Source organism: Candoia aspera, chromosome 2 (assembly GCF_035149785.1).
Source record: "Candoia aspera isolate rCanAsp1 chromosome 2, rCanAsp1.hap2, whole genome shotgun sequence".
NCBI classification, from domain to species: domain Eukaryota; kingdom Metazoa; phylum Chordata; class Lepidosauria; order Squamata; family Boidae; genus Candoia; species Candoia aspera.
Genome location: NC_086154.1, coordinates 2,047,075 through 2,063,317, shown reverse-complemented (window position 1 = coordinate 2,063,317; position 16,243 = coordinate 2,047,075). Strand labels below are relative to the sequence as shown.

General features: G+C 44.9%; 2 protein-coding genes across 4 annotated transcripts in view; one reads left to right on the top strand and one right to left on the bottom strand.

Moving 5' to 3' along the window:
* Positions 1–16,243, top strand: part of LOC134491916 (zinc finger protein 91-like) — a 485,354-nt gene that overhangs the window by 62,485 nt on the left and 406,626 nt on the right. The window lies entirely within an intron of this gene.
* Positions 2,631–16,243, bottom strand: part of LOC134492347 (zinc finger protein 91-like) — a 54,198-nt gene continuing 40,585 nt past the window's right edge. The window contains exons 9-14 of the mRNA XM_063296522.1: positions 14,807–14,913; positions 8,249–8,734; positions 7,832–7,946; positions 7,637–7,704; positions 4,791–4,920; positions 2,631–3,862 (exon numbers count right to left, since the gene is read on the bottom strand). Coding sequence (XP_063152592.1) covers positions 2,706–3,862; positions 4,791–4,920; positions 7,637–7,704; positions 7,832–7,946; positions 8,249–8,734; positions 14,807–14,913 — 2,063 coding nt within the window. The 3' untranslated portion in view covers positions 2,631–2,705. The remainder of the gene's footprint in view (positions 3,863–4,790; positions 4,921–7,636; positions 7,705–7,831; positions 7,947–8,248; positions 8,735–14,806; positions 14,914–16,243) is intronic.

Genomic DNA, 16,243 nt, shown 5'->3' with positions numbered 1-16,243 from the left:
GCTAATAACCGTTTGAAACACCAAGTAGCAGCCCATAACAAAGAATAATCCTCAAGAAAAGATCCTGAAGAAAAAGAAATATCAAAAGAAAGTCCCAATAAAAAGCTCAAACTCATGGACATTCTAGAAATTTTACCTCAAAACAAGATGCCGTGGTAGAGAAATTAAGAGTGGGAGAATGGTGTCTCATATGTGACTGGAGAAAAGGTGGAATTACAAAATGAAGGAAAGCAAATAGTGAAAAGTGAATATAAAGCTCAAATACCATGAGACAAAAACAAGAAAAAAATCTGTTTTACTTAGGGGTTGAGTAAGAAATACACTTCAGGAAATATGAGTTGGAAGCTTAAGACCTTTGGAGAATTTAAGACAACCAGAATATCTTCAGATCATGAATAAACAGAAGAAGAAAATACAAATTTTCAAAGTGGGGGCCCAACTGGGGGGGGGAGGCAAGTGGGGCCTGTGCCCTGGGTGCCGCACTGGGGGGTGTGCCAAAATGAGCGCTGGGGAGGAGCCAAAATGGGTGCGGAATCCGTGTTTGCCCCGGGTGACACAGACCCTAGTTGCAGCCCTGGCCAAAAGAGCTGAAGACTCTTCAGTTTTGAAGAGATCCATCTGCATTTGGTGATGACAATCCAAGAAAAAAAGGAGATTTAGCTACAGTGAGCAAAACTTTTAAAAAAATTTAAATGGAGGGAAAATGGTGGTTAAAAAGCAATTTTAAAAGAATGGATTTAACATCTGTTCTTTTCAGCCCATTTCTTTATTCTCCAACTTCACCCAGAACCATCAATGAACTATATTTCAATAAACAGCTTCAAACCAGCATGAGCCTCCGAAATCCTGAAACATGTCCCCCATCCAAATACTTCTAATTTTTTCATCTGTTAGTAATTTTTAATGCAACCAAAGAGAAAGAGAATTTCATACATGCCTGGAAAGTAATCATGCCATTTATATTTTATTTAAACCAGACTTTTTTTTAGCCCTAATGCTTGGAAGTCTTTTGCATGCTCATTTCGGCGACTTCTCCTCATCCTGGCTCCTCTGGTGAGAGAGGAATTCTTCATCCTGAAGCTTTTTCCACACACTCCACATTGACGTGCGCGTGACGATTCTCTCACCTCAGGAGGGGCCTTTGACCAAAAGAAGGTTCTCTTCTTCTGCATTCAGACTGGTCGACTCAGGGCTCAGTTCTACCCTGTGGATGCGAGTCTGATTTTTTTTTTTTTTGGCATCTTCACATCCCAGAGGCACTTCCCCTTCTCATTTCTGTCTGTGTGGTCCGGAGGAACTGAAGTCGTTTTCTGAAGTAGTTTTTCTTAATTTCTTATTATTTTATTTTGGTCCCCACTGATTTCCAAAGGTTTCCCTTCTTGCTCGATCATTTGCAGTGACAGCATACTGGAGTTGTTTTCTTAGAACAAGAGGAAGGAAGGAAGGAAGGAAGGAAGGAAGGAAGGAAGGAAGGAAGGAAGGAAGGAAGGAAGGAAGGAAGGAAGGAAGGAAGGAAGGAAGGAAGGAAGGAAGGAAGGAAGGAAAGGAGTCAAAGCACAAATCCTCTTAGTTGTCACTTTTAATTCAATTTCAGTTATTCAATGGGAGAATTCACTATCATACTCCATCTCTCTCTGAATACTTTGATGGAACTTGAGTTCCCTTTGGATCACAATACTGCTTCAGACCCCAGAACCTCTCTGCTGCACCATTTCCAACTTTTTGGGAGGACAGAGAAGAGTAGGGTCCTCTGAGAAACTGTGAGTGTATTAAGGAATGAGAAAGGGAGAGGAAAAAAGTAAGGGGACTTGGCAAAAGAAGGAAAGTTTAAACTATGGGAAGGGACTGTGAATCAGCTGAATTTCTATCTGCAGGTCTGCTATAGCGGAAGAAACGCCAACAACGCTTTGCCTTGAAGAGATGCAGCAGGGAGATTCAGCTCCTTCTACTGCCTGGGGAAGCAGCGCCTGTTAAATGTCTGCCTGTTCACATCCCCCCCAGAACCATGATCAAGTGGGAAGAAGAAACAATTGGGGAGCAGGAAGATCACTTGTAAAAACACAGTAAAGACACCACCTTCAAAAAAATTTCACAAAATTGCATAGCCCAGAACCTGAGATGCCAAAAATAGCCATTTTCTTGGATTTTGATCCCTAACTGGAAATTGGAATAAATGTAAACTTCAGAAAATATTTAAAAAGTTGTTTTTTTTAAAAAAGGAAGAAGAGATACATCAGGGAGACGCAGCTGCTTCTACTGCCTGGGGAAGCAGCACCTGTTAAATGTCTGTTTGCATTCCTCCCAGAAACAGGATCAAGTGGGAAGAACAAACAATTGGGGAGCAGGCAGATCACTTGTAAAAACACAGTAAAGACACCACCTTCATAAAATTGCATAGCACAGAATCTGAAATGCCAAATATGGCCATTTTCTTTGAGTTTGATCCCCAAATGGAAAACAGAATAAATGTAAACTTAAGATTTTTTTTTCCTCTCTTATAGATGTGCAATAGCACTAGCCACCTTGAAATCACAGTACCTTCAAAAATCCGCTCTTCATAATTAAAAGAGCATATGCCCGTTGTTTTTGTTTTCATTGGTAATCTCTCTGGGGCTGCCAATTGCGAGGGCCAGACTCAAAAAAGACCCGTCCTTTCCTGGTTCACTACAAGCAAATAGGAAATGCATAGATTTAACCAACTAAACCTAGAATTTACATGGATTCTCGCCCAAATAAACTGATCTATGGAACATTTGATCATTGTTCCTCCTGAAGTTCATTCCACATTCCAAATATTTAAAAGGTTTCTCCTCTGAGTGCATCCTTTTATGGGAAGTAAGGGAACCACATCGACTGAAGCTCTTTCCACACTCCAAGCATTTATATGGTTTCTCCCCTGTGTGGATCCTTTTATGGGAAGTAAGGGAACCACTGTGATTGAAGCTCTTTCCACACTCAACGCATGTATATGGCTTCTCCCCTGTGTGGATCCTTTTATGTCTCCTAAGGGATGCATTGTCACAGAAGCCCTTTCCACACTCCATGCATTTATATGGTTTCTCCCCTGTGTGGATCCTTTTATGATAGGTAAGGGAATTTCCATGACTGAAGCTCTTTCCACACTCTCTACATTCATGTGGTTTTTCCCCCGTGTGGATCCTTTTATGGGGAATAAGCTGACTGTTATGTGTAAAGGTCCTTCCACACTCCATGCACTTATATGGCTTCTCTCCTGTATGGATCCTTTTATGAGATTTAAGGCAACGGCTCTCACGGAAAGTTTTTCCACACTCCACGCATTTATATGGCTTCTCCCCTGTGTGGATCCTTTTATGGGAAGTAAGAGTACTGTGGTGGCTGAAGCCATTTCCACATTCCATGCATTTGTATGGCTTCTCCCCTGTGTGGATCCAGATATGGGAAGTAACCTGACTGCTTCGTCTGAAGGTCTTTCCACATTCCAAACATTTATATGGCTTCTCTCCTGTGTGGATCTTTTTATGGCATGTAAGGGACCACTTTTCACAAGAAAGAGTGAAAGTCCACTTGGATTTTTTTCTATTCTCTCTGCATATATAATTATCACCTTTGGTTTGGGTTGGATAGTGTTCATTTATATCTGATTTGTCTTTGAATTCTCTTACACTTTTCCCAATATATTTTTTCTTAATTTTTCCTTGTTGGGCAAGGAAGTCTTGCATCTGAGAATCAATGGAAGAGGAGCTGTCCTGATCCCAATTCTTTGACTGGTTTCTCTCATGCTTTTCTAGCTCCATTTGAATTGCAGGCTGCTCCGTTCCGTCTCCATGCCCGAACATTTGGAATGGTTCCCCGGAATCTTTATTCTCCTGCCCATTATTTCCTTCAAAGGAAAAGAGAAATGAAAATGACAGCAAGACTACAGCAAATCATCAAACTTCAGGAAGTCATATGAATTTCCTTCTGAAATTTGGCCAAATTCCAATATCTTACAATTTTGCATGCTTACAGTAGCATGGTATAGAAAAGATACTTTCTTAGAAAACATCAAAAGCATCCTTTTTGTTTATAATTATCCAAATATACTCAATTCCCATGGAGAGTCAGCTCTGAGTTAAGGAAGAATCAGGGGAAACATCCAAGGAGGTATCAGGAGAAAACCTAACATTTATTGGAGGGGGGGAATTCCACCAAAGCCCTGTGAGAACTAAATCCATTCTGAAATTCGTCCTTTTCTTCCTACCCAAACTAACCTCCATTTGCTATTCATTTTTCTCTTGCCAAAATCACACGCTTGCAGAGAAGAAATCCTAGAGGTCTTCTGTTAACCCTAAACAGCATGTTTGCAATGGAGAAACGGCACCTTTTCGCTCGTAATCCCACAGCTCAGGACAGAAATGAAAAGGAAGAAGAGGCACCCACCCAAGAGCCTGAAGAAATGACAATCCTTCCTAGGACAGACAGGGAAGCATCTGGGCCCAAGAGCTGAAATCAGCATGATGGAGTTGAGCATCTCCTCAAGCCAAGGAGTGAGTTTGTCTCTGCTATCTTGGAACACAAACGGAAAAATTCACCAGACGAGAAATGGCATTGGATGCATCTAAGCAGAGAGCCATTGACCTCTTTCCTTCCTCAGAGCAGGAGAAAGCCAGACCTTTTCCTTCTCCCCCCCAGGAGATGACATCTGGTTGGAGATTTTTTAAGAAGGGACAGCTGATGGCATCTAACTACAAGATGTCTTCCTGAGCTGATGGCATCTAACTACAAGATGTCTTCCCGAACTCTCTGAGTGGAGAGTAGCAAACCCTTACCCAGAGAGGCCACGTTCCTATAATTCTCCAGCATGACTTCCCGATGCAGGGCTTTTTGGTGTGGCTCCAGCCGAGACCACTCCTCCTCAGAGAAACACACAGTCACCTCCTTGAAGGACACAGGACCCTCCTGAACAAGGAAAAAAGAAGAACACAACAGGCCCAGGAGGATTTGTAAGATCTGTCCTATACCCAAAGCAAAGATATGCACTAACTGAAATCATTATGTTTGGTAGGATTCCAAAGTTTAGGGGAGAATATAGACAGAGCCAAAACCCTTTGATTGAAGAAATATTAATATTAATCAAAGGGAATATTTGTAGCTGACGGTTCAACTGTGTTGAATTAGTAGCTGAGGGTTGAACCTTGGTGCTCCCTGAGCCTTGTAGTTTTCTTGCAGATCTTTCATTGCCAGACTAGGCAACATCTTCAGCGTGAAGAGGGAGTGGGCCTTGCTCTCTGTTTATATACTGTCCACCTTGTGTTGTTGGGGGTGTTGTTCACTCCTTGGGAGTTCCTTGATGGGCCTGTTGTTTGCTGCTTGGTTAATTGACTGAGTTAATAATTCCCTGATTACGGTATATTGTGCTCTTTGATTGTTCATTTGATGTTAATCCTAGTGCTAATCTTTGCATTTCTGGGTGTTGATTGCTGGTGAGGTGTTCTGGTCTTTTGGTTTTTCTGTTGTCTCTTCTGAATGGTATGTAAATGTTGTTTACCTCAATGTGCCTGTTGATGGCTGATTTGCCTGAGTGCCAAACTTCCAGGAATTCTCTAGCATTTTTGGATTTGGCTTGTTCTAGGATGCTTATAGTTTCCCAGTTGAAAGTATGGTTGAGTCTGTCCATGTGCTGTGAGATTAAGGAGTTTTCATCGTGTCTTCTGACTGCTAGTTGGTGTTCGTGGATGCGTTCTGCTGGTCTTTTGCCTGTCTGTCCTGCATAGTGGCTGTTAATAGTCCTTACACTGTATGTTATAGATGATTTCTGTTTTTTCTTCTTGGGCTACTGGGCCTTTTGGCTTGCTTAAGATGTTCTGAAGGGCTTTGGTTGGTTTGTGTGCTACGGTGATGCTGTGTGGTTGTAACAGTCTTGTTGATTGTTTCTGAGACATTTCTGATGTATGGCAGTGTTATCCTTTTCATAGCTTGTGTTGGTTGTGCTGTAGTGGGGTGAGTGGTCAGGCACTGTTTCAACAACAGGGCAAGCCACTGTATATAAACAGAGAGCAAAGTCCTCTCCCTGTTCGCACTGAAGATGTTGCCTAGTCTGGCAATGAAACGTCTAAAAGAAAACAACCAGGCTCAGAGAGCACCAGGGACTCCACAGTGAAGAAATATTTCAGGCAGGTTTTATCAACTTGATTGATTCAACATTAACTTCAGTTCCATTCAGTGAAAGCAACCCCAGTTTTCTTCTGGATCTATAGATCAAACAATCGACCCATCAAAAGACTCTCAGTGTCTGGAGAGAATCAACTGGCAGCTGGGCCTTGGAAACCCCACTTATCAATGACTCCAATCCTTCTTGTGTTAGCAGAAGGAAATGATGGTGGTGATCCTTTCTAGCATTTCAGAAAATAGCTTATGCTGTCCCTAGAAGGACCAATCCTGCCCATGCTCAAGACCTTCACGAAAGTGCTGCTAGAGTGCAGCCAGGGGTTTGGGTGGGTGCCATCAATAATCAGCAAAATGAAGCCCAGTCTCTAATCCTCATCAGATTGCAAGGAAGCTGCTAGTAGTCCGAGGCATTGGCTGAACAGGAGATGAGAAAGCAAAATAAAATTCCTAGGACATTTCTCAGTCTTTCAAAAGCTGGATTGTCTGGCCTCCAAATCCAGGAATAAATCAAAGAATTTGAAATTACTTTGCATGCCAAGATTACATGCTCTTTCAAAATAATTTTTACTTGAACGCTTTTCCATCTGGCTGCCTTCACTGGATTTTAAGTCTGCCTCATCTTTTAATCTGATGTGCTTATTTTTCTTATCACTGGTTGCAAACAAGGCTTTCTAAAAATGGTAATGTGCCAGTGTGAACTTTTAGTTATTTTTGAGCAGCCTTCCACAACTCAAAGTCAAAGAATTATGAAAAGAATGGATCTCTTGAAGGATTTTTTTTTAATTGTTACTGAAAACTAGGGACAGAAACTAGCACAAGGAGACTTAACTACTGGTCTTAAAAAAAATTCCTAATAAGAATCTCAATATAGAAATTACAAAGCATTGTTACCCAACAACAGACTTCAGAGGAGTGTAATGAATGCCTATTCTAACACACTATCGAACTCATGAGCAGGACTTCAAAGATATCTGATTTATTAAAGAATAGTATGCAGGATCACAAAGAAAGCTGAGAATGATAAAACCGCGCCAAATGCAAACTAAAAACGCTTGGTGCAAATGAGATCCCTCCCCCTGTAGAATCTTCCCAAGTTCACAATCCCAGGTTCTCCTAACGGCTTCTGATGGTCTGCGGGAAAAGTCCTTGAGCAGAGCACATAACCCAAACACATTCCATTGTAATGAATACAGATACAGAGCTTGGTACAAGGTGCACAGCAGCTCCCTCCCAAATAGAAACACGCGTCAGTGCCATGGCATGTGAAACGTTACGATGTACAGTGTACACTGAAACAGTGAACATGACAAGGAGGCTAAACTGACTGAGAGCAACTTCAATCTTCTACTCCCCATTGCAAGTTGCTCAGGAACATGAAAATACCCGAGCCCAAGCAAGAGGCAAAAATGGAAGGAGAGAGTGCTATGTAAACCAGCTTGACTTCCTGAAGGGAAGTCAAGAAGGAAAGGGAGAATACAAATCTAATTAATAAATTTCCTCCTCTTACTTGAGTTTGAGGTGTGACCACTGTTTCAGCTCCACCATAAAGAGCAAACAACTCTGTTCGAGTCTTCCCTGTGAAAGACACAGAATTTTAAAATGCATAATTAATAAATTAAGAGGAGGTATTCTACAGAAGAGAAGACATAGAGAAGATGAGACAGCTGGGATCTCTCTGGGGAATGGGAGGACCTTCGATTACCTGCTGAGGTATCCTGACTTGGATCTTCCTGAGAGATCCTCCTGAAAAACAGCTCCCGTGGGGCATTGGATGGATTCCTCCTTCCCTCAGGATCTCTGATCTCCATAGCAAAGGGCTTGAAATAGTAGGCAGGAGAAAAGAAGAATAATTAATGGACATCACACATCATGGATTCTTGTTCTCTGAACACAACTTCAAAGCCCCCAGTGTCCATCAGTCAGGCTGGAAAGTAAGAAAGGGACTGAGTCTGTTCCAAATCTATCTTCTAGAATGGAGAACAATGTGCTACAAGAATTAGGGAAACATCTCCACATACTATGAATGCCAGAAGCCTCTGGTAGGGAGGGGTTAAGGATTCAAACACATTGTTTATTCCATTCAAGGCCCTTCTGGGCTCCCAAGATGAGGGTCTCTCACCTGCAACCCGACCTGCTCCTTCTGCTCCTCCGCCTGGCTCAGGAGGAAGCCCTCGGCCAGGGCCACCGCCTGGCAGCTGGTCTCCGCTCCGCACTCCCGCACCCAGCGCTCCACCTGCAGGGGCAGCAGGGCCAGGAACTGCTCCAGAACAACCAGGTCCAGCATCTGCGCTTTGGTGTGCTTCTCTGCTCTCAACCATCGACTACACAAGGAGTGGAGCCGGCTGCAAAGTCCTTGGAGATCTTCAGCCTCCTGATATTGGACCTTCCTGCAGTTCCAGGGCTGAGCTTCTGAACGGCTGGTTTCCTCCTCCAGGGTCTTCTGCCCAGTTGTCCAGATCTCCCCACAGCTCCCAGGCTGAGCAGCAGTTCCCTCACTTGCTAAAGTTTGTCTCTCCATTCTTTTTCTGTTCTGTAACACAACTCCAAATGTGTCCGAGGAATCTTGTGAATCTCCCAACACCTTTTCATTCGTAGGTCTGTCTCTCTAGCTGCAGGAATGACCCCAGCAGGCCATTCAGCCCCCTTTGCCCAAGAGCTAATTTTGTCTGTACGTGAGGACGTACAAATGGCTCCCAGTTTCTGTATCTGAGATGGAAAAGAAAACAAATTCCAAGGATTAGAAGGTGGTGGATTTAACCATTGAACAACACTCGTCCCCATGGAAGGATGTATTTTCCTGAGCTGGTATAGACTGCAGTGGCATTGAGCAGATTGGTCATCTGTGTGTGTTTGTGTGTGTGCACATACCTGAAAAATATGGGATTGACTTCCATCAAGGATTTGGAACACTGAATAAATGCATTTTGGAACATTTTCTATTTCTTTTTTCTCACAAGGAAGGGCTTGCCTCGATTTGCATTCACCTACAAGCAGGGTTCACACAACATGCCCAAGCCCAGACAGGTCAACCAGCCGCAGGGGCCGAGTTCACCTGAATCGCAGGGCCTGAGACGGTGCCCCGGTTCACTCGCCCTCCTAAGCCGCGCTGAACTGCCGAGGACCCAACCCTGTTTCAGCCTCGTCCAGCACGCGGCGGGAGCGCAGGCGCGGAGTCTCCGGCGTCGCCCTCCCTGCAAAGCCGTTCCTGCTTGCTGCTCGAGATCCGCGCTGCAAACTCTCCCTCTCCCCCCCCCCCTCGGGGGCTCTTCCCAGGAAATGGGGCGGGAGGGGCTCCCTGGATCCCCTCCCCCTTCTTGCGGACCCTGGACTTGTTCCCGGGGAATCACGGCTGGTCTGGAGCTGCGCTTCCCCCCTGCCTGCTACGTGCACGGAAAGGGACGGCAGGGGAACATGGGATCCGGGGTCTCCTGCTCCCAGGACTCAGAAGGTTGCACCCGGATGAGGACTTGGCATGTTTCTCGTCCTTCTTCAGCGCGAGAACCCTCCGCCCCTTCGCACGGAAGAGGCCCCCGCTCACCCAGGGTCGCTCTGGATCTCTCCCCAGCAAGACTTCCCTGCAGTCTTTTCCCTCCTGAGAAGCTCGAAGTGTTAAAGAGAGAGAGGGCAGCACCCTAGAGGAGCCAAACTTAGATGTCACTTCCCTCCCTCCCTCCCTCCCTCCTCTGGAAAGCCGCCTCTGCCATTCGCCCTCCAGTGGCCCAGTGCTGAAGCGCAGGGTGTCGCCCTCTTCTTTGCAGAGGGAGCCCCTGGTGGATTCTGTGTGCAATGCAGGTGCTCATGCAAAGAGGGGAGAAAGGGGGCATTTTCCATATGGGGGCCAGGAGGAAGGAGCCTGTTGGGTCCCCCCCCCCCCCGCAATCAGGAAGCCTTGTCAATCCAACTGCTTTTGACAACTTTAGAATGTCTCCAATCTTCCATTTTTAAGAAAAGTTCTGGAGGCCATGTCCCTGTGTAAAAGGAACAGAGGGAGGGAAGGAACAGACAGGAAATTACCACTCCTGTTTTAAGATTTACTAAGATCCCTGAAGTTTGCCCCCCCCCCGAATCCATCCAACAATTTTCATGTGTTACTCATTTTTACTTCAGCAAAGGATCGTTACCTTGTCGTGGTGCTGGAGCTTGAGCACCTCAATGATGCCATGAGCTAAACCGTGAAGGGCCACCCAAGACGGGAAGGTCATGACAGAGAGGTCAGACCAAATGCGATCCCTGGGGAAGGTAATGGCAACCCACCCCAGTATTCTTGCCGTGAAAACTAAATGGATCAGTACAACCAGAGATATGTCGGTATACCATCGGAAGATGAGACCCCCAGGTCGGAAGATGGTCAAAATGCTACTGGGGAGGAACAGAGGATGAGCTCAACTAGCCCCAGACGTGATGACGCAGCTAGCTCAAAGCCGAAAGGACGGCTAGCGGCCGACGGTGCTGGTGGTGAACGGCGAATCCGATGTTCTAAGCATCAACACACCATCGGAACCTGGAATGTAAGATCTATGAGCCAGGGCAAATTGGATGTGGTTATTGGTGAGATGTCAAGATTAAAGATAGACATTCTGGGCGTCAGTGAACTGAAATGGACTGGAATGGGCCACTTCACATCAAATGACCACCAGATCTACTACTGCGGACAAGAGGACCACAGAAGAAATGGAGTAGCCTTTATAATTAATAGTAAAGTGGCTAAAGCAGTGCTTGGATACAACCCAAAAAACGACAGAATGATCTCAATTCGAATTCAGGGCAAGCCATCTAACATCACAGTGATCCAAATATACGCCCCAACCACAAATGCTGAAGAAGCTGAAGTAGAGCAGTTCTATGAGGATCTGCAGCACCTACTGGACAACACGCCTAAAAGAGATGTTATTTTCATCACAGGAGACTGGAATGCTAAGGTGGGCAGTCAAATGACACCTCGAATTACAGGTAAGTATGGCCTGGGAGAACAAAACGAAGCAGGACACAGGCTGATAGAATTTTGCCAAGACAATTCACTCTGCATAACAAACACTCTCTTCCAACAACCTAAGAGACGGCTTTATACATGGACTTCACCAGATGGACAACATCGAAATCAGATTGATTACATCCTTTGCAGCCAAAGATGGCGGACATCTGTACAGTCGGTAAAAACAAGGCCTGGAGCTGACTGTAGTTCAGATCACGAACTTCTTCTTGCACAAATTAGGATCAGACTAAAGAGATTAGGGAAGACCCACAGATCAGCTAGATATGAGCTCACTAATATTCCTAAGGAATATGCAGTGGAGGTGAAGAATAGATTTAAGGGACTGGACTTAGTAGATAGGGTCCCGGAAGAACTCTGGACAGAAGTTGGCAGCATTGTTCAGGAGGCGGCAACAAAATACATCCCAAAGAAAGAGAAAACCAAGAAGGCAAAATGGCTGTCTGCTGAGACACTAGAAGTAGCCCAAGAAAGAAGGAAAGCAAAAGGCAACAGTGATAGGGGGAGATATGCCCAATTAAATGCAAAATTCCAGAGGTTAGCCAGAAGAGATAAGGAATTATTTTTAAACAAGCAATGCGCGGAAGTGGAAGAAGACAATAGAATAGGAAGGACAAGAGACCTCTTCCAGAAAATTAGAAACATTGGAGGTAAATTCCAGGCAAAAATGGGTATGATCAAAAACAAAGATGGCAAGGACCTAACAGAAGAAGAAGAGATCAAGAAAAGGTGGCAAGAATATACAGAAAACCTGTATAGGAAGGATAACAATATCGGGGATAGCTTTGACGGTGTGGTCGGTGAGCTAGAGCCAGACATCCTGAAGAGTGAGGTTGAGTGGGCCTTAAGAAGCATTGCTAATAACAAGGCAACAGGAGACGACGGCATCCCAGCTGAACTGTTCAAAATCTTGCAAGATGCTGCTGTCAAGGTAATGCATGCTATATGCCAGCAAATTTGGAAAACACAAGAATGGCCATCAGACTGGAAAAAATCAACTTATATCCCCATACCAAAAAAGGGGAACACTAAAGAATGTTCAAACTATCGAACAGTGGCACTCATTTCACATGCCAGTAAGGTAATGCTCAAGATCCTGCAAGGTAGACTTCAGCAGTTCATGGAGCGAGAATTGCCAGATGTACAAGCTGGGTTTAGAAAAGGCAGAGGAACTAGAGACCAAATTGCCAATATCCGCTGGATAATGGAAAAAGCCAGGGAGTTTCAGAAAAACACCTATTTCTGTTTTATTGACTATTCTAAAGCCTTTGACTATGTGGACCATAACAAATTGTGGAAAGTTCTTAGTGTTATGGGGATACCAAGTCATCTTGTATGCCTCCTGAAGAATCTGTATAACGACCAAGTAGCAACAGTAAGAACAGACCACGGAACAACAGACTGGTTTAAGATTGGGAAAGGAGTACGGCAGGGCTGTATACTCTCACCCTACCTATTCAACTTGTATGCAGAACACATCATGCGACAAGTTGGCCTTGAGGAATCCAAGGCTGGAGTTAAAATCTCTGGAAGAAACATTAACAATCTCAGATATGCAGATGATACCACTTTGATGGCTGAAAGTGAAGAGGAACTGAGGAGCCTTATGATGAAGGTGAAAGAAGAAAGTGCAAAAGCTGGTTTGCAGCTAAACCTCAAAAAAACCAAGATTATGGCAACCAGCTTGATTGATAACTGGCAAATAGAGGGAGAAAATGTAGAAGCAGTGAAAGACTTCGTATTCCTAGGTGCAAAGATTACTGCAGATGCTGACTGCAGTCAGGAAATCAGAAGACGCTTAATCCTTGGGAGAAGAGCAATGACAAATCTCGATAAAATAGTTAAGAGCAGAGACATCACACTGACAACAAAGGCCCGCATAGTTAAAGCAATGGTGTTCCCTGTAGTAACATATGGCTGTGAGAGCTGGACCATAAGGAAGGCTGAGCGAAGGAAGATCGATGCTTTTGAACTGTGGTGTTGGAGGAAAATTCTGAGAGTGCCTTGGACTGCAAGAAGATCCAACCAGTCCATCCTCCAGGAAATCAAGCCAGACTGCTCACTTGAGGGAATGATATTAAAGGCAAAACTGAAATACTTTGGCCACATAATGAGAAGACAGGACACCCTGGAGAAGATGCTGATGCTAGGGAGAGTGGAAGGCAAAAGGAAGAGGGGTCGACCAAGGGCAAGATGGATGGATGATATTCTAGAGGTGACGGACTCGTCCCTGGGGGAGCTGGGGGTGTTGACGACCGACAGGAAGCTCTGGCGTGGGCTGGTCCATGAAGTCACGAAGAGTCGGAAGCGACTAAACGAATAAACAACAAACTCATTTTTAACACAACTAAAGAGAATTTAATACATGCCTGGAAACTAACCACTCCATTGATATTTAATAAATTATATTTAAATCAAATTTAGACGTTTTCTTAGACATAGGCAAAATGTGGCCCTGAAGAGCTTCTGGTGAGCCACTATGGCAAACCGACGTCCATATAGAATAGAGGGACACATTTCAGCTGAAAATGGCACTCAAATGTGGGATTCTGGCTCCTGAAATCTTTCTGAAGAAAGGGGAGATCGCAAGGTCATCCGTATATACTGCAGACAACTGTTTTTTTGTGAGCAGATGCAGGAACTGCATTTTTGCAGAATGGGAGTTGTCTGATTCCATCCTGCTTATAGCAGCTAATGTTGCCTATACAGACTCTAAGTTCAGCCAAGGCTGATCTCTTGATCATTTGGAGTTTTTTGTTTCTGCTGTTTTTTTTTAAGACTGAGAACCTTCAGACTAGCAAGTTTTATTGCAATCACCAGGTAAATTTTCTTCAATCCTTTTAAAAAAGAGAAGTTTAACTACTGGTTTAAAGATGTGTAACAAATTTTTGGGAATATACAGCAAAAGAATGACTGTTTACTTTAGAAAGTTTTAAATGAATGAAGGGCTCGGATGGACTTAAGACTCTGAAGTTAATTGAAAGCGTCCTTTCTCATGGGAAAATGTCTATAATGTTGTTATTTCTGATAATCCTTAAAGGACTTTTGCTGATCAATATGGAAAGATGAGGTTTTAGAGATGGATTTATAGAGAATGGGCTGAGGTATAGGATGAAGAGTCATTTGGTCCTACTTTAAGAGATAATGATAAATTATTAATATCAATTATACTTGCTGAGGATGAAGGGGGAGATTTCTTTTTCTCTTTTTTCTTTTCTTTTTTCCCCTTTTTCTATACTTTTTAATTTAAAAATATGTATTTCTATACTATATAGATAGAATTAGTTTTATCTCTATAATATAATCTTCAATAAAATTATTGGAAAGGCAAAATATGGCCCCAATTCTTGAAAAAAGCCTTTTGCACACTCATTTCGGCGACTTCTCCTCATTCTGGCTCTTTTGGTCAGAGAGGAATTCTTCATCCCGAAGCTCTTTCCACACACTCCACATTGACGTGCGCGTGACGATTCTCTCACATCAGGAGGGGCCTTTGACCAAAAGAAGGTTCTCTTCTTCTGCATTCAGACTGGTTGACTCAGGGCTCAGTTCTGCCCTGTGGATGCGAGTCTGATTATTTTTTTGTATCTTCACATCCCAGAGGCACTTCCCCTTCCCATTTCTGTCTGTGTGGTCTGGAGGAACTGAAGTCGTTTTCTGAAGTAGCTTTTCTTAATTTCTTATTATTTTACTTGGGCTTTCACTGATTTCCAAAGGTTTCCCTTCTTGCTCGATCATTTGCAATGTCAGCATACTGGAGTTGTTTTCATTCTCATTCTCCTGAGTATCCCCAACTTGGGACAAAAGAAAAAGGAAGGAAGGAAATTCATGAGAAATTTAAAGCACAAATCCACTTAGTTGTCACTTTTAATTCAGTCTCACAATTATTCAGTGGGAGAATTCAGTATCACACGCCATCTCTCTCTCTCTGCTTTGATGGAGCTTGTGTTCCCTTTGGATCACAATACTGCTTCAGGCCCCAGAACCTCTCTGCTGCACCATTTCCGACTTTTTGGGAGGACAGAGAAGAGTAGGGTCCTCTGAGAAACTGTGACTGTGTTCACGAATGGGAAAGGGAGGGGCAACGATTGTAAGGGAACTGGGCAAAAGAAGGAAAGTTTAAGCTATGGGAAGGGACTGTGAATCAGCTGAATTTCTATCTGCAGGTCTGCTATAGCGGAAGAAGCGCCAACAACGCTTTGCCTTGAAGAGCTGCATCGCCACTGCAACTGGGTCCCCCCCCTCGCTGCTGGTCATCCTCTTCTCTTTCCTTCCGCCTCTTCCTGGGATGCCTCTCTGCTCCGAGGAGAGCGGTGGGCGCAGCGAGGGGGAAAGGGAGACCTTCCGGAGGGGCTTGAAGACCTGGTTTTGCCGCCTCGCCTGGGATGGGAAGGGCGGTAGCTGGTGAGGTAGAGTTCTCCCGACGGAGTGGAAACCTCCCACTTGGATTTTGTATTTATATTTTTATATTTTTATTATTTTAGTATTGGTGATTTTATGATGTCAGGTTTTAAGGTGAGTTCTATTGTAAACCGCCCAGAGTCCCCCTTTTAGGGGGAGGTGGGCGGTGGTAGAAATGTGAATAATCAATCAATCAATCAATCAATCAATCAATCAATAAAATAAACCGCCCAATCGGGCGCCGGGGGGGGGCAGGGAGAGGGGCCAAAGGCGGGAAGGAGGAGCCGGTCTGCCTGGGCAGTTCGAGCGACTGTTTTCCTCACCACAGAAAGGACCGGGGGGGGGAGGGGCGGGGGGGCCCTCAGGCGCGGAAGGCGCCGGAGAGGCGGGAAGGAGACGGCCCCCTCCCCCCAGACCAGCCCGAGGGAGGGCGGTCCCGGGGCCGGATTGAGGAGGGAGAGAGAGTCGAAAACTGAGAGGAGCAGAGGAGCAAGGTAGGAGAAGAGAAGCCAGCGTAGAATTAAAACCGCCCAGAGTCCCCTCAGGGCCCCTCTCTTTCTACTCCCATGCCCATCATCCCCGGCGGCCCCCCCCCCTTGGAACATGCGCCGGCACTCGCCACCAGGGGGCTCCCTCGGCACGCGCCGGAATGGCTGGCAGCCGCCCCGCTGCAAGGAGCGAACTGAGCATGCGCCTGGCTCCTTCGCGGGCGCCGGGCCCGGG